The sequence below is a fragment of the Bombyx mori genome, chromosome 28 (genome assembly GCF_030269925.1).
Source record: "Bombyx mori chromosome 28, ASM3026992v2".
Lineage (NCBI taxonomy): Eukaryota > Metazoa > Arthropoda > Insecta > Lepidoptera > Bombycidae > Bombyx > Bombyx mori.
Genome location: NC_085134.1, coordinates 1,445,799 through 1,468,437, shown reverse-complemented (window position 1 = coordinate 1,468,437; position 22,639 = coordinate 1,445,799). Strand labels below are relative to the sequence as shown.

Here is a 22,639-nt window from a genome sequence, read left to right as displayed (position 1 = left end):
GTCAAGTCTTCACTCCTCGCGTTCCCGCCAAAAAGTCCGTTAGTGACAGAGAGAGTAGTTAGATTCAGATTATGTTAAAATTACAGATTAGTTAGCTTAAATTGAATTACAGATTAAATAGCTTAGTACAGATTATACACGACACACAGACTAGGCAAAGGGTAACACGCTATTACATATTAAAGGCATATTACATGGCAATAATCCAAATGCCTACAGATGTAAGAGCTTATAACAAAACCTAGAAATTTACGGTAAAATAAATTGCACACGCAATAAATCCGTCACTATTAGACACTGCGTCGCGAACCCGCCATATTTGAACAGCGAAAATAAATATCGAACATCGACTTTTAGATTGCACATGAACGCATGTCGTGACAGCAAGTTCTTTGTCTTTTCGGAACTTTGAGGGCAAGACTATATATTATTTTATTTTCTTTTATGGGGTCTTCGGTATATTAGAGGCGTCCTTGACCCGATAGGTAAGTCGTCCGGTGTACTATTGCCTGTGATAATGTGACTACATAGAAAGTCTGTACGGTAATTCCGCCGTGAAATAATCAAGCGTCTTGACTTGAAGGGTGGAACAGTTGTTGGACGAGACGCTTGTTATGCAATACAATTGAAAATTCGACCTCACGTCTCAAGGACTGTGGTCTCAACGTTCTGACCTCTAAGGCCTCTAAGGGGAGTGCTCTGAGGAATCGTTCGAGATGATACCGGCATCTCGTTTTTACGCACCACCCGCCACCGGAGTAGAGTTCATCCATACTACCTGGAGCCACTGCGGTCATCCACAGTGCGTTTCCAGAGATCTTTTTTGCCACGTACCATCCGGCTATGGAATGAGCTCCCATCCACGATGTTTCCCGAGCGCTATGACATGCCCTTCTTCAAACGAGGCTTGTGGAGAGTATTAAGCGGTAGGCAGCGGCTTGGCTCTGCCCTTGGCATTGCTGAAGTCCATGGGCGACGGTAACCACTCACCATCAGGTGGGCCGTATGTTCGTCTGCCTACAAGGGCAATAAAAAAATCACTGATTACGAGATTGGTCATAAGCTTGTGTGTCATCAAGAAAAAGTTATTGTTACATTTGAAACATACTTCAATAATCTGGTTATTTACGAACCTCAACAATGCCAGGATTAGAGCCAAGCTCGAGCTCATTGCAGAGTGAACAAAGTCAACTGGATTGTTAGGTTTGACTTAGCTTACCGGCTAGCTAAGCTAAGCCAAGCGGCGCGACAGTAAAAATGATATAAAGAGTTAATTCCAGTGCGGATCGGCGAAGCGGTGCAACTATAACTAAAGCCCTTAAAGTCGTCGTGGCCTAACGGATAAGACGCCGGTGCATTCGTGTTGAGCGATGCACCGGCGTTCGAACCTCAGGCGGGTACCAACATTCTAATGAAATATGTACTCAACAAATGTTCACGATTGACTTCCACGGTGAAGGAATAACATCGTGTAGTAAAAATGAAACCCGCAAAATTATAATTTGCGTAATAGCTGGTGGTAGGACTTATTGTGAGTCCGCGCGGGTGGGTATCACCACCCTGCCTATTTCTGCCGTGAAGCAGTAATGCGTTTCGGTTTGAAGGGTGGGGCAGCTGTTGTAACTATACTTGAGACCTTAGAACTTATATCTCAAGGTGGGCGGCGCATTTACGTTGTGGGTGTCTATGGGCTCCAGTAACCGCTTAACACCAGGTGGGCTGTGAGCTCGTCTACCCATATAAGCAATAAAAAAAAAGTGTCGGACTAATCCAAAACTGACTGTTCCCCTAAATGCAAAAGACGTTATCGAAGGCTAGGACGGGAGTGGCGAATATTCGCAATATCCGGATCGGACGCGATACGATCTGAAATTTCAAATTCGACAACAACCGGCTGCTTCGCGATGGCCTAAGCTGAAAGGCACTTTCGAAATCTCGCCCGCCTTTCGATACCTTTAGATTAATCGAAGCTAGAGATGTCACTGCTATCCGGCTTATTTGGGCCGCAAATTTATCTATACTTATCTATATTAATAAATAAATCTACAGTAGTTTTTACGGATGTTCCGTTATAACTACTGAATGTAGCATCCGATTGACTTGAAACTTGGTTAGCGGTAGGCAGCGGCTTGGCTCTGCCCCTGGCATTGCTGAAGTCCATGGGCGACGGTAACCACTCACCATCAGGTGGGCCGTATGCTCGTCTGCCTACAAGGGCAATAAAAAAAAAAAAAAAAAAAACCCTGTAGAAAATACATGTACTTAATGGATAGGATATCTATATGAGTGTTGGACTCGCTAATAATAATGACAATCAATAATAATGTTCATTTTCAATGCCCAGCGAAGCGGGCGAGTACGGCTAGTAATTTGTAAATATACAATGAACAGAATGTACTAGTAATATTATAAAGCTGAAGAGTTTGTTTGTTTGAACGCGCTAATTTCAGGAACTACTGGTCTGATTTAAAAAATTCTTTCAGTGTTAGATAGCCCATTTATCGAGGAAGGCTATAGGCTATATAACATCACATATGATTTTGGTACCTCAAATAACTCCTTAACATTCTATTATTCAAAAATATTTTCACTTTCAAAGTAAATGAACAGGCGGGTAAAATTTAGCGTTATGCCATAGTAACTGTTTCATGCGGACGAAGTCGCGGGCAAAAGGTAGTATTATATATAGCGTGTTTGTGTTTGTATATGTACATATATAAAATTTTTATTATTATTTTTGAAAAAAGGAATGGTACCACAGGACTCTCTACATCACCCTTGGTTGACTGGTGGAGAATGCCTCAGGCATTAAATCTGCCATTGTACCTTTGTGCATTACGTACGTATTGTGACCACCACCCCGCCTATTTCTGTCGTGAAGCAGTAATGCGTTTCGGCTTAAGGGGTAGGGCAGCCGTTGTAACTATACTGAGACCTTAGAACTTACATCTCAAGGTGGGTGGCGCATTTACGTTGTAAATATCTATGGGCTCTAGTAACACCACTTAACACCAGGTGGGCTGTGAGCTCGTCCACACATCTAGGCAATAAAAAAAGAACAGCGAGCCTCACTCGATCACGCAAAAAAAATTTAAACATGAATATAATTTTAATCAACGTTTTTTTTCAACATTATCATGGCTTAATCGCCCGGTTTTCGTCAAAACCCGAATCGACGCGTTCTTCATCTCGTTAAAGCTCATAAATAATTACAAAATATAATACGTGAGATAAGATAAAGGATTATAAACGCAATTACAGGCAATTTAACTTTCAATCATGAGTGTGATTACTTTTTTCGACACATAAGGGTGCGAGCGCCCGCTGAGTTTTTAACGCGTTAGGGTCGAACCAGACTTAAGAAACATTTATTATTTTCTCAATTGGTAAATTTTTTATTGTAAATATTTCTAATCTGTTTGTAGGTATGACGAGTAAGCTGTCGTACAGTTTCTTGGATGTGTATAAATGAATTTAAAAATTTCGGGGATTTTTTTTTATTGCTTGGATGGGTACACAAGCTCACAGCGCACGTGGTGTTAAGTGGTTACTGGAGCCCATAGACATACACATCGTGGACGCGCCACCCACCTTGAGATATAAGTTCTAAGGTCTCAGTATAGTTACAACGACTACCCCACCCTTCAAACTGAAACGCATTCCTGCTTCACGGCAGAAATAGGCGGGGTGGTAGTACCTACCCGTGTGGACTCACAAGAGGTCCTACCACCAGTAATTCAGATCAAATTTAATAGCTTTGGAATGCGCATGACCTTTAAATCACGCGTTACCCCACGCTGTTCTTGTAAAGGCATAATTTGTACCGGGCCCTTTATGGATTGTTGCGATGCGTACCGGGAGAAAGGTCTTATGCGCTTAATAAGTTTTTGAATGGATTTCACCCGGAGCTTTAAGTTTTGATGTGTTTAGGACTTTCGTTGTACTTTCTTTGGGTTATGAAATTGTTTACAATAAACATAATGTTTTCTTCTATGTAGAGTTTTTATGCTAATAAATTAATTTAAGTAATGTTTTTATATTGGTTCCCGAACAGCTTTCAGCGTGAGTGAACTACGTAATATCCAGGTCGTCCGGTCACCGTCCTCGTCGAACCCGTCGCTTGCGACGAAGGGCTCGACGAGTGAATTAACCCACAGACACAGCCCACTGAGTTTCTCGCCGGATCTTCTCAGTGGGTCGCGTTTCCGATCCGGTGGCAGATTCTGCGAAGCACTGCTCTTGCTAGCGCCAGTGTTGGCAACACTCCGGCTTGAGCCCCGCGAGCTCACCTACGTGTTAGGGCGAAGCTGAAATATCCTCTGAAGGCTATCAGCATAGGTAGAAAAAAAAAGTATTTATTAAACATATGCCAAAGAATGGACCGATATATTCATTATTTCTTGTCAGAGTGGGCGTATGGTGGGTAGTCGTGCAAAGACCTTGCGTATCACGAAACCATCACAGTACCGAGACGTCTTCACTCTTCCTAAGTCCGGCATCGAATGTGCTTCAATTCATAGATAATTAATACACATAAAATAGCTATAGATGAGCAACTCAAACACCCAACAAAAATGCAGCTCAACAAAAATAGCAAAATATGTATTTTTATGAGTCAGAAGAAGAAACCATTAAAAAAATAACAATTTAAACACTACATAATTTGTGATTCTCAAATTCTAATTAATCGACTCTAATTCAACATAGACACTGAAATAAATCACCAAACAACCAGAATACAGAATAAAAACTTTGGTACTCTCTTAATTTTAAGCACAAATTTACAGAGACTTGGAAAACATTGACTCACGCAAACCATGTCCACGACTACCTTCCCTCACGAACGCCGCCAAACGAATGAATGTTTCGTTTTTTTTTCCTGCCCAAGCTGATGGTCTAGAGAGAACATGTCAGCGTCACCGGGCTAGTAGGTGAGCTCACGGAGCTCAAACCTGACGATGTTGCTAACACGAACCCCAGCAAGAGCCGTGCTTCGCAGAATCTACCTCCGGATCGGAAACGCGACCCACTGAGAAGCTCAGTGGGCTATGTCTGTGAGTTAATTTACTTGTCGAGCCTTTTGTTGCAAGCGATGGGTTCGACGGGGACGGTGACCGATGCTTGATGTACCTAAAAGCACTGTTAATGGATCGGGAGGATCCGTAAGGACGTGTTTAAAGCACGTTCAAGCAAGAACTCACTACGACCACGGAAATGATCATCAATCAAATAATCATTCGTAAAGTATCAAAAACGGCAATATAGGTCGACGATCATTATCGTCAATCGACACAATCAGATTAGAAAACAAAAGAAATAATAAGTGTCCGATTGAACGCGATAGCTGTGACAGCATTATGACACGTTCGCTAATACGGACAGCGCTTGTCAAACCCAATAACGTTGTTTTATTTTATTAATATTATTACGATATCATGAATTCGTTAATTGTTTTTAGCATATTGCCATATACCTGAATGGGTCGTGCGATCTTCGAGATAAATTGCTGTTTTCAATTATATTTTGTACACTGATAAGAGGACGCAATAAGTCCGGTGGGTGGACGAGTTCACGGCTTACCAGGTATTAAGCGGTCGCCGGAGCCCATAGACCTCTACAACGTAAATGCGTTACCCACCTCGAGATATAAGTTCTAAGTTCTCAGTATAGTTACAATGGCTGCCCCTCCAAATCGAAACGCATTACTGCTTCACGGCATAAATAGGCAGGGTGTTGGTACCTACGCGTGCGGATTCACAAGAGGTCCTACCACCAGTAATTACACAAATCATAATTTTGCGGGTTTGACTTTTATTACACGATGTTTTTCCTTCACCGTGGAAGTCAACCGTGAACATTTGTTAAGTACGTATTTCATTAGAAAAATTGGTACCCGCCTGCGGGATTCGAGCACCGGTACATCATCAGATACGAATACATATTAAACACATACATACATACAATAAATTATACATATCAAAGAGCCCAATTTTTATATGTATTATACATATATTTTAAATCAAAAACACAAAAAGTCTACTCCTTAAATAAAATAAATCGGTAATCTTTTTCACGTTTATACTTTCCTCGGAAAATACTTAGTTCAAAATCGTTATTGAACAAGTTTCGCGTGTAAAGGCCCAAAGTTCTGGGCTCCAGCGTTCAGTCTCTTTGTCCGCACTTATTATTATTGTTAGAAGTTTGGCATCGGAGGACCAATTCAAAAAGATCCCCGCAATGTACAGCTGGCCGTGCTACGGAGAGGTTTTCGATAATTGGAGCTTTGTAAAGCTTACCGGCGCTGGGGGCGAGCCCCGTGGTACACTAAATAATTGAGTTATTGAAAGGATATTCATACTTATCTTATGCCTTATTGAAGTTACAGAAACTATATCGGACGTAAAAATTAACTTTCACAATTTTAAAGTGAAAATTTCTAAGACGCGTTGAGAGTATAATTTAAGTCGCGACAGATTCGTTACGGCTAGAGAGAAAAGATACGATTTAGGACGTGCGAGAGTGAGAAAATAGACAGAGCGTCTCGCGTACCAATCGACCGTGTAGAGAGGGTAAGGTCAAAGCGAGCTAGGTCGTTTCTCTTATACACAACATTCTCTATTACAAGATAAATCCTTAAATCAAGGATTAAAAATGAAGAAACCGCAATACTACAAACCGCAAAATAAATTTCACTTCTTTCACGTGCTTCAAGTTGCACGCGCACCATTTTTTCCTATTTCTAACTAGTCTCAAGTAAACATTTTCTTCAAGCCAAAAGCCTCTATGGGCACCTGTAATTTCACTTAGTAATAATAAATGGTACGTAATTTAAAAATAAATAGGTAATAGTTTAAAAAACCTAAAAAAAAAACGCTTTTATAGAAAATCCAACTAAAAAGTACCAAATATGATAATATCCTGAAAAGCACCCCACGCTTTTTCTTACAATGAAATCATTTTTCCTTACAAATTTATTAAAATATATATTTTCTATTTTTTAGTTGAATTTTCTATAAAAGCGTATTTTTTTAGTTTTTTTAAACTATTATTTATTTTTCATTTTTAGTTGAATTTAAATTTTTATTTTATATAATATATTTTTTTTATATTGAATTGTTATCGGTTCCTAATAAGTATACCAAATTTCGTTCGAATTAATCCGACGTTTTGAAGGGGGTCAAAATCATGATCAAAGATTACGTTACATACTAACATACATACGTCTGAAGCTAATAAAAGCGTATTAATAAAATGCTTTAATATAATAGAATACCGAATTTAAAAATATATTTTTAAGTTATCCTTGCAACAATTATTGGATTACTTAATGTTGTCTTTGATACGTCTGTTAAATTTCAAGCCAATCGAACATCTTGATAGAATCATTTCGTTACATTAATATATTATTACATCTTGTTTACTAGTGCTATTGCGTCCGCACGGGTAGGTGCCACCACTCTGCCTATTTCTACCGTGAAGCAGTAATGCGTTTCGGTTTGAAGGGCGGAGCAGTCGTGGTTAAAAGTGAGACTTTAGAACTCATGTTTCAAGGTGGGTGGCGGCATTTACGCTGTAGATGTTTATGGGCTCCACTTAACATCAGGTGGGCCGTGGCTCATCCACCCAGATAAGCATTAAAAAAAACATAGTGTCAAGAACATGAATCCTTGTTGTGTACCAAGATGAGAAGCAGCATTTTTCGCTCCTAGCGTTGCTGATGTCCATAAACCTCGGTGATCACTCTCCATCAGGCGAACTGCAAGTCCATCCTCCTCAGTTGCCAATAAAAATGTACTCGAGCAAATGAAAAATAAAATTTTACTTTAACAGAATTCAAAAGTTTAGTACAAGCTCGTAAAATTTCGGAAGCTTTGGCAGCACTTGTAAAAGCGTATCTTTAGAGCGAAATATCTGCGATGACGTGAAATTTTTGAAGCAAATATTCATGGTACAAATTTTTGACTAAACTTTTTCTGCACGTTTGTGGCACTCCGATTCTTTAAAGCTCTCTGAACTTTTGGAGTGGGCTTGAGAGAGTCGAATATTTAAATTAACTCTAACCAATCGGAATGATTTTTTTTAGATCAGATATTTTGTGTGTTTTGGGCAGAGAAGAAATTGCGGTTATGAAAGTTTCTTCGACATGCTTAAAGCTATCATCTTAAAGCTTAAAGCTTTAGGTGCATAGTAACCATATGTATTTACCGATAGTAAGACATATTATGAGCCCACAAAGGTAGGTACCACCGCCCTGCCTATTTCTGTCGTGAAGCGGTAATGCGTTTCGAAGACTTAGAACCCATGTCTCAAGTTGGATGGCGTTAATTAGGTTGTTGATGTCTATGGGCTCCGGTAACCACTTAACAAGATGTGGGACGTAAGTTTGCGGAGACACATATGCCAAAAAAAAAATGAATAAAAAAATTTTTAAAAATTTGACATCCACCTAACGAAAATGCAAGTCTTCAAAATCATAACAATAAGCGACGTATGAATATGTCCATACATTCCTCATTCGCAACACGGACAAGCCGACACGATACCGCGCAGCATGGAGTATTACAGATATTATGTTTTATTTAAATTAATTTTGTGCTTAATATGTGTTGAAGGTGGCTTCATCACGGGTAAAGGTATGTTAATTCTTTCATAACATCAATAATGCGAAAACGCGAGACTCAGATAAGTTACCAAAGCGTATTGGTAGGCAGCGGCTTGGCTCTGCCCCTGGCATTGCTGAAGTCCATGGGCGACGGTAACCACTCACCATCAGGTGGGCCGTATGTTCATCTGCCTACAAGGGCAATAAAAAATGTTGACACGCATTGGTAAGATCTAAGTCTCAACCGCATTGGAGTAACCGTTACTTCAGGATGAAGGCAGATATTAAGCTTCTGCTCTTTATTATAATACGCTAAACAAATTGGGGAACCTGGTAACCTCTAGCAATAGCCACTACTGGATAAACAGTAGCAATAAATGAAGGGGCGTCCTAAAAAGACTTGGGTGGACTGCTTGGAAGGTGAATGCAAGAGTGTCAGTGCAGAAATGACGTATGATAATCCTGAATAGAAAATGTATCCTGTTCCTCAGCTCTGATTTTACTGTTGGCAGTTTGGCATGATCTACTGTTGTCCATACGACTATAATAAAATTACCGTCATTCCACTTATTTTTGACATGAAACATTCACGCCTAGTAATTCGAAGAAGCTAGCCGCCTTACAATGTTTTTTTTTTGCCCTTGTAGGCAGACGAGCATACAGCCCACCTGATGTTAAGTTGTTACCGTTGCCAATGGACTTCAGCAATGCCAGGAGTAGGGCCAAGCCACTGCCTACAGTCCCATCCACTTTTTATCTCTAGGTAGACAGTGGCCATAACTTTGTCATATCTATGAGCACTAACTAACCACCATTCTTTACACCATTGTGTATACTTCAAGGCACATTTACAATAGTGGTGTAGAACCATAGGAAATTTCTGTCTACTCATGCCTTGTGAGTTTGGTGTGCATAATACTTAACTAGGAATTTCGCAATGCAAAATGTCCCTTCCTCGCAAGGACAGCGTTGGTTCCCTAAAACAGCCACTGCCCTTAGCACTAGCAATACAAATCACGATAAATATCTGTCATTTCTAATGTTTAACTAATGTATAGCTTCCCCAAATACTCCGTAACAACTTGACGAATTAATCGATAAAATAAAAAAGTAATATTTTATCCCTAATAAGCGGAATAGTACGGCTTCAGAGAGGGTTGCTTAGCCGTAGACAAGATCCTTCTCATTCGAGTCCTCTAAGAAGAGCAGTATTTCGTGGTGGTATGACTTTGGCGATGTCATTTGACAGAGCCAAATCTTTTGGCACTTTACCGTGGTCGGCGATAGGAAGAGGTATGTGGGGAAAGACACCAAATGTTTTTCTACCTGCGCCGACTGATCTGATCTGTAGGCTAGGTCAGTTACCTGGGTTCCGCCTGCCGTGGCGCATATGGTCTTCCATAGGGATCGATCCTTGCCTCTCTATTCTGGAATAATGAGTTTGGAAAGGCCACTCTTCTCTGGCCTAAGAGCAAAAGAACCGTAATATATATATTTTTTAAAAAATGAACCAGTTAATGAAATTGAGGTGCTAGTGTCTATTGAATGTCTATTGAAATTAGATGTCTATTGAATTTCAACATCAATAACAAGTGTAAAAACTCTATTTATGATAATTCTCAGCGATATTTTTAGGGCAGTACTAAATTATCAGCAATTGTCAAACTGACAATCAAGCATGGAATTCTAACAAGCTAATGAATATAATAATAATAGCCTCATAAAACTTCATTAGCAAACAAAAACACCCGAAACCAAAGACAAAAGCCAATAAATTATTGTTTGAACCAAACAATTCGATCATTAAACAATGCTCTGAATTTTTTTAAACAATGCGATAATTGCCTCACTATTGTTTGTTGTTGTTTGATGAATACGTTTCTATTTGGTGGTGAGCATTCGGGAGTTGAGCTTGTGACATTTATCATATCCGCCTTACTCTAGAATCTGATCCCAATTCGGAATCTGTGTCTTTGTTGCCGATATTTGGAAACATTTTTCTAGCTTTGTGCATTTCTTGCCAATATTCTAACATTAAATTAATGAGTATAATCATCATCGTATTCCTAAGCCTTAACGTAGTTAATTAGAATTATTTAATTATAATTAGTTTCTTTTATAGATTAGGTACAGCTTCCATAACTAAGATCTAATATTCTTTGTTAAATTTCATTAATAATGTTTTTATAATCAGGAATACTTTAGAATTTCATATTTTCGTCGAAATTCATCATAAATTTGACATTCTATATCCACGATAACGAAACGAAATTTAATCCATTTTTTGTTTTCAGCTCTATACTGCAGAGACCCTGATACTGGTAAACTTCACGCGGTAAACTCAACATGGCAATCGACAACCTTCTGCGGGAATTACTCATGCAAACTTAGAAGATTAAATAAAATTGAAACAGAATATTTACCAATCAGGCAGATAAACATTTCTAACCTACAATCAGAAGAAAAGCACATTGATTTAGAAACTAGTCCTGTTACGATACACACAAAAATAGACAGTAGTTTACCAGGTATACCACATAAAGAAGCTAATGAACAAGAAGGTAGAGAAGCAATGAATTTCAATAATGATAGGTACTTGACTGAAACTGAAATTAAATCCATAGCTGATATGCTTCATACAGTGAAGAAAAGTGATTTGGATGCGATCGTGGAAATATATAAAATAGCTCAAGATATTTATAAAGATATGGACAAAGCCACCTCCGACAGTGTTCTAGATGAAACATTAAGCACAGCCAATGACGACGAAAAGTTTGTGAATGAAAAACAAAGCTCGTATTGGTACGAACCTTTACACATTAGCCCTCAGAAAGGAGGACCGGTGGATTTGGAAAAACAAGAAACGTTTTTCAAGCCAGCCACTCACAAGCCAAACAGGAGCCCTGGCTACTTCGGCGGAATCCTAAGTAGCAGTGACTTCGGAAAACTTCCTTATTACTATCCGATGTCGGCTTTCCAACGAAGCTCCTCATACGTTCATAAGCCAAACGCTGAAAATCCACAAACATCTTGCAATAAAATGGATCATTCGTTAATTGAAAAAGTACTCAAAAAACATACTGATCAGAATCCCCAAGCTCCAGTGCCTTATCCATTCCCTTACATACAGCAATATAATAACACTGCTCTGTACAGTCCCATGTATGGAAACCCTTGGGCTTATTTGAATTATTATAGAAATTATCCTTACGCGTACATAGCTCAAATACCAAGTAACATAATCCCTTTAAGCTCAGGACTCGGAAATGCTGATACCAATAGCGTTTCGAAAGAAGAAGCCAATATATTGGATAGCTTGCTCGCTAAAGTGAAGGAGACAAAGCTTCCTGAATGGCAAACGGATCCACTATCCAATCAAGTGTTGGAAGAAGTCAGAGCCAATATCGAGAAGTCCAAATTACTCAAGCCGTTTCCTCTCAGAAAAAAAGTTAACTTGGAGCGCGTTGGTAAGCTGATTAAGTTGGATGAATTCACCAGGACCAAACGGTCTTCTGAATTGAAATCTGTCAGTGATGAATTCGCGTACGATGTATATTTGGAAACAGTAACGTGAGTGATTTATTAGTATTAGTAGTATTTTTTATAAGAAAAAAAAATATGTTCCTAGTTTTGTTTTTTTTTGTTTATTTTTTATTTATTGCTTATGCGGATAGACGAGCTCACGGTCTACTTAATGTTAAGTAGTTACCGCGGCCTATATACATCTACAGCGTAAATACCGCCACCTACCTTGAGATATGAGTTCTAAGGTCACAGTTTTTACAGTACAACGGCCGCCCCGCCCTTAAATCCGAAACGCATTACTGCTTCACGGCAGAAATAGGCAGGGTTATGGTAACTACCCGTGCGGACTCACAAGACGTCCTACAACCAGTAAGCCTAGTTGGAAATTGCCAACCCATTTAAATAGATACCGTCATCCAACTTACTTCTGCCACAAAGCAACTGTCCCTTCCGGGGCGAATGATTAAGACAGCCATTCAATACGATACAGTATTTAAATAATAGTTTGACCTCTGATGGCTCAGCGTAGATCTCTGGTAACCACCTAATATACAGTGAACTGTTGGCTCTTCCAGCCAAAAAATGTAATAAAAAAGGCATTTTGCAGTAGGCAGTAGCTTGGCTATGCTGATGTCCATAAGCAATGGTTAACACTTACTGGTGGATGGTATGCTCCAGTTTTTTGCCACTGCCTACATTGGCAATAAGAAATATGAAAATACTCGAAAATGCCATTAGGGTCTTAGCAACGGATAATCCATTTAGAACATCAGACAAATCACAAATTCTAATATTTCTTTTACGATTTTTTATTATTATTTTAGATATCAAAAGATATCTCTGCGATAGATAATATTTTTCTCTGTACTATTTATAACAAGAAGACTGTTTTTTGCTTCAAAAACTTGCTTTGACGGCGTACACGATAAATAAATCTAAAGCTAAGTTCACAAGATGATTCGAGAAACGTTTTTTGAGTATCACGTATCTTGCAAACATTTGTCACAGTTTGGAAATGGGCCGCCTTAATATATATATTTTTTGTGAACGATATCGTCTAGAGTCTGTATTGGAGTAGGATAGCCAGATTCTTTACTGTGCCCCTGGCAACGACGATTTCAATAACGTAATAATCCAACAAACGACATGTTTGCAACTATTACATTAAATAGTCTGGCTCTGCATCTATTAATAAAAAAGTTTAATAGTTATGTAATATAATTATATGATACGTGATAATTATATGATATGCCTCTGGCATTGAGTCGGCCTTTATACTGTCTAGTATATAAAGTTATAAATAAATACGTAATATCTTACACTAATATAATAATGCAATGGTAGGCAGCAGCTTGGCTTTTTTTTATTCATTGCTTAGATGGGTGGATGAGCTCACAGCCCACCTGGTGTTAAGTGGTTACTGGAGCCCATAGAGATCTACAACGTAAATGCATCACCCACCTTGAGATATAAGTTCTAAAGTCTCAGTATCGTTACAACGGCTGCCCCACCCTTCAAACCGAAACGCATTACTGCGTCACGGCAGAAATAGGCGGGGCGGTGGCGCCTACCCGTGCGGACTCACAAGATATACTAAATAAAAAAAATATAAAAAAAATACAAGAAAAACCACACTTCAGAAATGAGTCCGTATTTTTTGTACCAGAAGCTAAGGTAAGAATCTCTGATGGCAATATTAAAGTTTATAAGCATAATAAGCTTTGTATGAACGTGGATTTATATTAAAAAACATTGGAATTCGATCTTCATGTCTAGACACGACCCTTTTAATTTCGGGTATTTTATCAATGTTTTACTAACTTAACATTCACGGACTGTTCCAAAAAGCTGGGGTGACTTTTTTGTCGATTTCGTGAGTGCTTACGTTCCTTTGATAGTTAGAATATAGTTATTTGAAAAGCTTTGCCTTTTTAATTCAATGTCTTTCAAAGCGTATTAAGTGTAACTAGAAGTCCCCGGGTAGTCGAAATTCGACTATAATTAATTGAAATTATAAGTTTGTACAATATTATGATTCTATTGTCAAAGACTATTATGCTTTCCTGATCACAGATTTCGCCAAGACTACACTTTAGACAAATATTAATAAACACTAGAGGTCCCGCAGTAGTCGAAATTCGACTATAATTAATTGGAATTGTAAGTTTGTACACTATTATGATTGTATTTTATACTTCTATAATCACAAATTTCGCCAAGACTACACAATTAAAAATATTAACAAAGACAAACAATATTTAATCTATTCTCAATTTGACAACAGACGTCAAGAACAAAAGCTTGACAATAAATAGTATGCATGCGTGTGTGCGTCAGATACATGGTACGTAGTGTGTGTAATGTTTTCTTTATCGATTTAATGTATCTTTTATGCATTATTTTAAAAAAATATTAGCGTTGTGCACTTCTTCTCTATATTCTCTATATGTGTGGAAAATTTCATACTCCTCCGTCCGCGCAATTTTCGTAAAAAGGGATACAAAGTTTTTGCTTCACGTATTAATATATAGATAAACAATATTTAATCTATTCTCAATTTGACCACAGACTATAAGCAATAAGAAAAGTTAGACAATAAACAAATAGTATGCATGCGTGTATGTGTCAAATACATGGTAGTGTGTGTAATGTCTTTTTTATTGATTTCATGTATTTTTTATGGATATTTTACAAAAAAAATATAACATTCTGCACTCCTTCTCTATATTCTCTTTAGGTGTGGGAAATTTCATACTCCTCCGGCCGCGCAATTTTCGTAAAAAGGGGTACAAAGTTTTTGCTTCACGTATTAATATATAGATAATGGTTGGTATCGCAAATTTAATATGAGGTCTGCTTTAAAAATCCATTTAACTTTAGTATGTATTTTGTTCCAGCTGTCGGTCGGATATACAGCCAGGATACTTCAGGATGGGTGACCAAAACCAACAGTATCCGGACTGCTGTCCTCAAAGAATAGACAGCGTTGATGATTAAATTTAAATTCTTGAAAATGATTCAAAGAAGATCTTTAGTTATTGCCTCGATATGAGGTATTTTTTTTTGTTGAATCAAATTTACTACTGACATTAATTCAATAAAAAGAGCCTTAAACCACTGAAGCTTATCAAACAATAGACTCTCTATCTTTAATTTTGTGAACGATTTTGCAATAGCAAATTCTACGAAATGCATATCAAAACTAGTTCCAAAATGTCATAACTTTAAGAGAGGGTCCGCCATGTTTTTGATAATGACGTCACAAACCTTCCATCTTTTTCTCGCAATTAGACAACTATGCAAATAATTCGAGACAGTTGAAGAGTTTTTTTAGTTTAGTAATTTCTAAATCTATTGTATTTTGGTATTTCGAACCTGTATGTTTTTAATAAATTTAAGTGGACAAGAGTTTTAATTGCATCAGCTATCGAAATCAATAATAGACAGTGTTTTACATACAGGATCTGTAAAAAAAGATCTATTATTCAACCATCTTAGAAGTAACAGTCAACTGTCTCGCGTTTTACGCTATATTATTATAATGTATTTAATATTTTGATAAATAAAAGAATATTCCCAATAAAAATAACATAAAACTAATGGTATGTAAACACTTGAAGTATTAATGTCATTTTAAATCCGCTCATCTTGTTTAGATTAAATAAACCAAACAGCAGTATTTGTGAGTCAATGAAAAAAATGTAAATATCGTTTAAATAAAATAATTTAATTTCAATAATTACAATATTATTTGCTGATTGCAGTAATAGCCTCGGTTTTAACTCCCAATATTATTTGCTGATTGCAGTAATATATAGCTTCGGTATTAACTCCATAAGAAGAACATCGTCTGGATTGCCAATAAAACACATCTCACAGATCGTTTGATCTCCGAAAACGCAATAGTTTCTGTACTTTGTTTTACATGCTCCATTGGGTATTGTTTGAGATAATGCGATCATCTTTTTTATCATTGCGCGCATTTTAATTATTTATTTTACTTTTATTTATTTCTTTTACTTCAGATATTACATCAAAATTACATTAAAAATAACACTTCACATAGAATACAAAAGTAAACCAAAAACAACAAGAATTTCGGAATAAAATTAAAACAAAACTACCATAACCTACAAGACTTTCCTTTTTGAATCCAAAGTGCTCTTTTCTTTCCCTACCTATGCTCATAGCCTTGAGAGGCTATATCATCGTTACCCTAGCGTGTAGATGAGCTCTTGGGGCTCAAACCGGAGTGTTGCTAACACTGGCCCTAGCAAGAGCAGCACTTCGCAGAATCTACCACCGGATCGGAAACGCGACCCACTGAGAGAGTGCTCATCATGTAATAATAGAACAACAGAGTGAAAGCCTTCAAATACAAAAAACAATGCAGCTCACTTTTTAGGCAACGGACGTTTCCACTCAATATTATAGAAATATAATTGGAGCATTATATAAAAAAAAACAAATTCCCGTCGATGCAGTAAAAACAAGAATTAATTCACAATCCAAACGAAGGGAGACATATTTGTCAAAAACGCATTAATCTCAACGAAGCATCCCCAATTACAAAGGACTGGTATGAGATAACGGCTAATTTAAAATTAATCACAGAAAACTGTGCGTATAAATCAGACGGGGCGTGACGCCCACATGTACTATAAGGGCTGATGCACAAGAAGGGCTTATTATAACTTATCTGGCCGGTTTTGGAGTGTACCTTCCGAGATGAGGTTCGAAGATAAAAATAGGTGGTAACGCATCAAGTGAGCTCGTAAAAGACCCTGCGTATTTCTGGCGCGCAACAGTAATGTGGTCCAGGTTAAAAGGTGGGGCAGCCGTTGTACAAAACTGCCACTTATAACTCATTTCTCAACATGTGTGGGGGTCTTTGCGTTGTTGATGTCAATGGACTCCCGTAACCGCTATCACTGTTCAGCCATCTAGGTAATAAAAAAACCCTAAGGACAATTTGAAATCTGTCTGACCGAGACGGGTCCCGATCTTTCGGCGGAGCAATACGCCTTCAGAGAGGGCCGCTCGACTATCGACGCAATTCTGCGCGTGCGGGCCCTCTCCGATGAAGCCGTATCCCGGGGCGGGGTGGCGATGGCGTTATCCTTAGATGTAAGGAACGCCTTCAACACCCTGCCCTGGTCGGTGATCGCGGGGGCGCTGGAGTATCACGGCGTCCCCGCATACCTCCGCCGACTGATCGGCTCCTATCTCGAGGGCAGGTCGATCCAGTGCCCTTGGGCCCGCGGTCTGCTCACAACACCATGCAGATCGTTGAGTCTCACATACCCCGCGCGCCCCTTTTGCGCGGGGACCTCGTAGGAGGTTCGGCCCTCTACCCGGAAAAAAAAAAAAAAAAAAAATTTGAAATCTGTGACCTGCCTTGTGGCATGGCATCAAACGGTATTGCCTCTCGGCACTATTATAAAACAAATACACTCCCTTCAAATCAAAATACATGATTGCCTACAAGCCACTAGTAATTATGCAAAATTATTCATATTATTTTTGGCGATCTATTTCGACTGTACGGTATAGCTTTTACAGGTTAGATTTTTCCTACACAATCCTATTCCTATATTATTATCGATCGTATTGAGTTATTTGTGAAGCTACATATTTTCTTAATTATACCTGCCCTTGGATTTTAAGACAGTCGCATCATTACTAGTACATCGGACGTCTTATCTTTGACGATGGCGACTTCTAATTAATTTTGATAACATCAATATCTGGCCCGATGCCGCATTCTCCCAAATAATGACACGTGAAGAAGCCCTAATGATCGTGACAATATAAGAAACTTTTTATAGCTTTCTGAATGAAAAAAAATTTGAAATTTTCTAACAATCTTTTTCTTGATTTATTGTGAACACCCGCTAAGTAGATTTAAGTCTGTGGATTTGTTTTTTAAAGTGTTCAATGACAAATAGTTTGTGACGTAGTTCGTTGAAAAATTAATTGAGTTGGGGAAGATTCCTGGGGTAGATTATGTGTGTTATGATCGCATATATTTCTGCTGCAAATAAACCAGAGTATGAAGGTTTGATGGTTTGAAGTTTTGAAGTCGTCGTGGCCTAAGTAAGGGATAAGACGTCCGGTGCATTCGTGTTGAGCGATGCACCAGTGTTCGAATCTCAGGCGGGTACCAATTTTTCTAATGAAATACGTACTCGACAAATCTTCATGATTGACTTTCACGGTGAAGGAATTATAAATATAATAAATAAATAAATATTTACTAACAATCACGCCACGTTAACTGGTCCCGTGATAAGTTCGTAAAGAACTTGTGTTACAAGTACCAGATAACGGAAATAAATGTAAGATTTTTGTTATACGCATACATATATTTAATATACATCCATAACCCTGGAAAATACATTTATATTTATTATACAAATATCTTCCCTTGGCGGGATTCGAACCCGCGACCCCCTTATGTAGTGACCATGTCACTAACCACTACACCAGACGGCCGTTATTATAATTAACATCGTGTAGTAAAAATGAAACCCGCAAAATTATAATTTGCGTAATTACTGGTGGCAGGACCTCTTGTGAGTCCGCGCGGGTAGGTACCACCGCCCTGCCTATTTCTGCCGTGAAGCAGTAATGCGTTTCGGTTTGAAGGGTGGGGCAGCCGTTGTAACTATACTTGATACCTTAGAACTTCTCAAGGGTAGATAGTAGTTGTAGATAGGCGTTGTTCCAACTGAAAATACTTAGATGTTTAAAGAAAACATTCTAATACACGAAATTATTGCTGATAGAAAAATGTAATGCGAGTTGTACACAACGTAACTCCACCCATCTTGAGATATGAGTTCTTAGGTCTCAAATTTTACAATACAACGGCTGACCCACCCTTCAAACCGAAATGCATTACTGCTTTACGGCAGTAATAATAGGTGGTGGTACCTACCCGTGTGGACTCACAAAACGTCCTACCACCAGTAATGGAATAATATGCTATACAAATAATCATCATCATTCATCATCATTTCAGCCTATCGCCGTCCACTGCTGAACATAGGCCTCTCCAATAGATTTCCAGTGCGACCAGTCCATTGCCACCTGCATCCAACGAGACCCAGCGCTTTTTACTAGGTCGTCGGTCCATCTAGTAGGTGGCCGTCCCACACTGCGCTTGCCAGTACGTGGTCGCCACTCCAGGATCTTTCTGCCCCATCGACCGTCCTCTCTTCGTGCTATGTGGCTGGCCCATTGCCACTTCAGTTCACTAATTCTACGGGCTATGTCAGCAACCTTCGTTCTTCTACGGATCTCCTCATTACAATACAAATAATAGTCATGTGAAATAATTTAGCTTGCTCTACACTCGCTCCAAGTGTATTCCACGCGTGAATTTCCAGTACAGGAAACTACTCCTGCTAGAGAAACCACTTCATGTCTCAAAGTTGGCAGTAGTATTTTCTTTGTGCTACATACATACCTATGAGCCAAGATAATAGTCTAAAATCAGGTTATTCATCTCGTTTATCTATTAACGTCAAAAGAAAGTCCATTTTATTTACAAAAACCGGATCATTTAATTATTAACACAAACTTAATTACCATGAGAAGGACAAAATGAACGTTTTGTCCAAAAAAGCAACATTGTACCCTTCACTTAAAAAGTCATTTGCTGCGTTCGCTCTGTGAGTTATCGCGGGCTCCCAGAGCGAAACGCGACTATACAGAAGGCCTGTTGTAAAAAAGAGATGGGCAATAAAAGAATATTTAAATTAAGTCCTGTTCGAAAATGTTAGACATTATTTTTTATCGCTTCTGATATGGCCGCTACTGTCACGATTTTCGTTCTCAAAAATGTTTCTGAAGTTTTAAAATGATTTGTCTTCTTTTTGAACGTATAAGATTTTTTTGCGTTAGAAATACATTCCAGCTAAGGTTATGTATGCCTTACTTCTAGATGTAAATTAACTTTCGATCTGGACTGAAAAAAATGGTAATAGACAAGATTAGTTTGTGGTACTTAACGCCCAGCTCTGACCTGAGGCATAAGTAGAAGACTCTCGTAGACTCTCATGGTCTCATATCTGTCCTTATAAAGTCCTTAAATATCTCTTAAATAAAGCCTTCGAGTGGGAATGCAAACTTTTTTCGTGACAGAAATAGGGAGTACGATTATAATCCCGTCGTTTGCAGGATCGGCGAGTAAATTAACCCACAGACACAGCCCACTGAGGCACTCTCGCCGGATCTTCTCAGTGAGTCGCGTTCCGATCCGGTTGTAGATTCTGCGAAGCACTGCGCTTGCTAGGGCCAGTGTTAGAAACACCTCCGGTTTGAGCCCCGTGAGCTCACCTACACGTTAGGTTAAAGCTGAAATAGCCTCTCAAGGTTATCAGTATAAGTAGGAAAAAAATGTATTATAACCCATACCAAACTCTATTACACTAGTAACAGTATACATCAAATAGGTCTGGTAAGGGTGTCCATAAAGAGACTTAAGCAAAGGCTTTGAACATTTTAACACACGCAAGTATTAGGATTCCCACAAGATGGACAGACAACCTATATAGTGAGCTTTGATTATATTCTTCTTCTTCTTCTTCTTCTTCTCTGTCGTTTCCTCATTACTGAGGGTCGTGACCACCTTGGTCCAGTTTTTGCACCAGCTTCCTTTGATTATATACACGTAATCAAAGATAGTGAGGTTCGCGGAGATCTGCTGTCAGGTTGGGGGATGTCGATGTCCAGCACAGGACTTCTTTGGGCTGAGAGATAGATAGATAAACAGTATAAAAACGCATATGCGCATAAAACTAAAATCTATGAAACTATAATTACTGTACAATAGATAATAATTTTCTTCCCATGTACTAACATAGGAGCCATTGGGTTAGGAGCTGAGCATGTTGGGGGGAAACACTAATCAATACGCATTACCAATAAATTGCTGTTTAGTTCTGTTAGACACGTTACGAAGTCGTTGTGGCCTAACGGATAAGACGTCCAGTGCATTCGTGTTGAAGCGATGCACCGGTGTTCGAATCCCGCAGGCGGGTACCAATTTTTCTAATGAAATATTGTACTCAACAAATGTTCACGATTGACTTCCACGGTGAAGGAATAACATCGTGTAATAAAAATCAAACTTGAAAAATTATAATTTGCGTAATCACTGGTGGTAGGACCTCTTGGGAGTCCGCACGGGTAGGCACCACCACCCCGCCTATTTCCGCTGTGAAGCAGTAATGCGTTTCGGTTCGAAGGGTGCGGTAGCCGTTGTAACTATACCTGAGATCTTAGAACTCATATCTCGAGGTGGGTGGCGCATTTACGTTGTAGATGTCTATGGGCTCCAGTAACCACTTAACACCAGGTGGGCTGTGAGCTCGTCCATCCATCTAAGCAATAAAAAATAAATAAAAAAAAGACACAACAAAAAATACAATATTAGCCGTGTGACACACTTACCCTTAAAAATTTCCTTGTTACAAAACATGTATACACAACCCAAAAGGGTATTGGTAGAAAAAAACACAGAACTCCCAAAATTCGCCCCTTAACTTCTCAATCACAATCCAAACAGCGCTAGTGACAAAAATCCCTTCCTAATCCTGCAAGTATAAGGGCCTAACACGTTATCATGTCTTGGACAAATATTTTAAGTTAACCTGCCGACTTGTTTTAATCCTTTGAGTGCCCTTAAGAGGGTAAAACGGGTCCTTTTTTTTGGACAATCTCATCTCTTTCCTTTTTTGTAGTTTGTGACTTATTTGCGGAGCTTATGTTTGTTTGGAGTATCGAGACGTGAGGCGCCGTCGAATTGTGAAAATCCGGACGCGATTTCGGACTTTAAGTCCTTACGCTTATGATTTCTTGAATAAGTTCGTCTAGGGGAATTTAGCTTTCTCAGACAAGACCAGTTGAATCTCAGCAGTTTTTTTCGCGATTCTTATTCATAATTAAAAAGATTTTTATGGTTTAATCTTGCCGAATACAGTTGTATTTTGATTAGACTTTTCATCAACTGAGGTTACAAAGGAGTCACATTGGATAAGCATTGGCGGGCCAACAGTCCAAATATTCTAGCGCATGGTTCAAGTTTTGTACAGTTTAAAATGTCGTGGCCTAGAAGATAATATGCCTAGTATATTCATATCCATTACTGATATAATTTACTGGTGATAGAGCGTCTTATGAGTCCGCACGGGTAGGTACCACAACCCTGCCTATTTCTGCCGTGAAGCAGTAATGCGTTTCGGTTTGAAGGGTGACGCAGCCGTTGTACTGGTAAAGCTGAGACCTTACAACTCATTTCTCGAGGTGGGTGGCGGCATTCACATTGCTATGTCTATGGACTCCAATAACCAATTAACACCAGGTTTAATGGTAGGCAGCGGCTTGGCTCTGTTCCTGGAATTGCTTTGCCACTTACCATCAGGTGGGCCGTATGCTTGTGTGCCTACAAAGGCAATAAATAACAAATATAAAAAAAGTTGAGTTATGAGTCTAATCAAAAAATTT

The 22,639-nt window shown here is 38.8% G+C and overlaps 2 protein-coding genes across 5 annotated transcripts in view; one reads left to right on the top strand and one right to left on the bottom strand.

The window, feature by feature from the left end:
• The window catches only part of LOC101740303 (protein madd-4), a 411,429-nt gene that overhangs the window by 170,506 nt on the left and 218,284 nt on the right, over window positions 1–22,639 (bottom strand). The gene's annotated exons all lie outside the window — the stretch shown is intronic.
• Window positions 8,492–15,866, top strand: LOC101744536 (uncharacterized). 3 transcript variants are annotated; one of them, XR_009976927.1, is made up of 4 exons: window positions 8,492–8,633; window positions 10,897–12,172; window positions 14,201–14,287; window positions 15,025–15,243. XR_009976927.1 is itself a non-coding variant. In XM_004933479.5 (3 exons), exons 1-3 carry the CDS (start codon window positions 8,552–8,554, stop codon window positions 15,122–15,124), a joined length of 1,458 nt encoding a protein of 485 aa, XP_004933536.1. In that variant the 5' UTR covers window positions 8,492–8,551; the 3' UTR covers window positions 15,125–15,866. The 3 variants fall into 3 exon arrangements, 2 of the variants coding, with proteins under 2 accessions (XP_004933536.1, XP_062532700.1); XM_004933479.5 differs by lacking the exon at window positions 14,201–14,287 and having other exon boundaries at window positions 15,025–15,866; XM_062676716.1 differs by lacking the exons at window positions 8,492–8,633; window positions 14,201–14,287 and adding an exon at window positions 10,265–10,493 and having other exon boundaries at window positions 15,025–15,866.

What these genes read in the sequence shown, in the direction of transcription:
- LOC101744536 (XM_004933479.5), top strand. Translation starts at nt 8,552, where the DNA reads ATGGAGTATTACAGATATTATGTTTTATTTAAATTAATTTTGTGCTTA. An exon ending in TGGCTTCATCACGGGTAAAG is followed by an intron (nt 8,634 to 10,896) that starts GTATGTTAATTC and finishes TTTTGTTTTCAG; the next exon opens with CTCTATACTGCAGAGACCCT. An exon ending in GTATATTTGGAAACAGTAAC is followed by an intron (nt 12,173 to 15,024) that starts GTGAGTGATTTA and finishes ATTTTGTTCCAG; the next exon opens with CTGTCGGTCGGATATACAGC.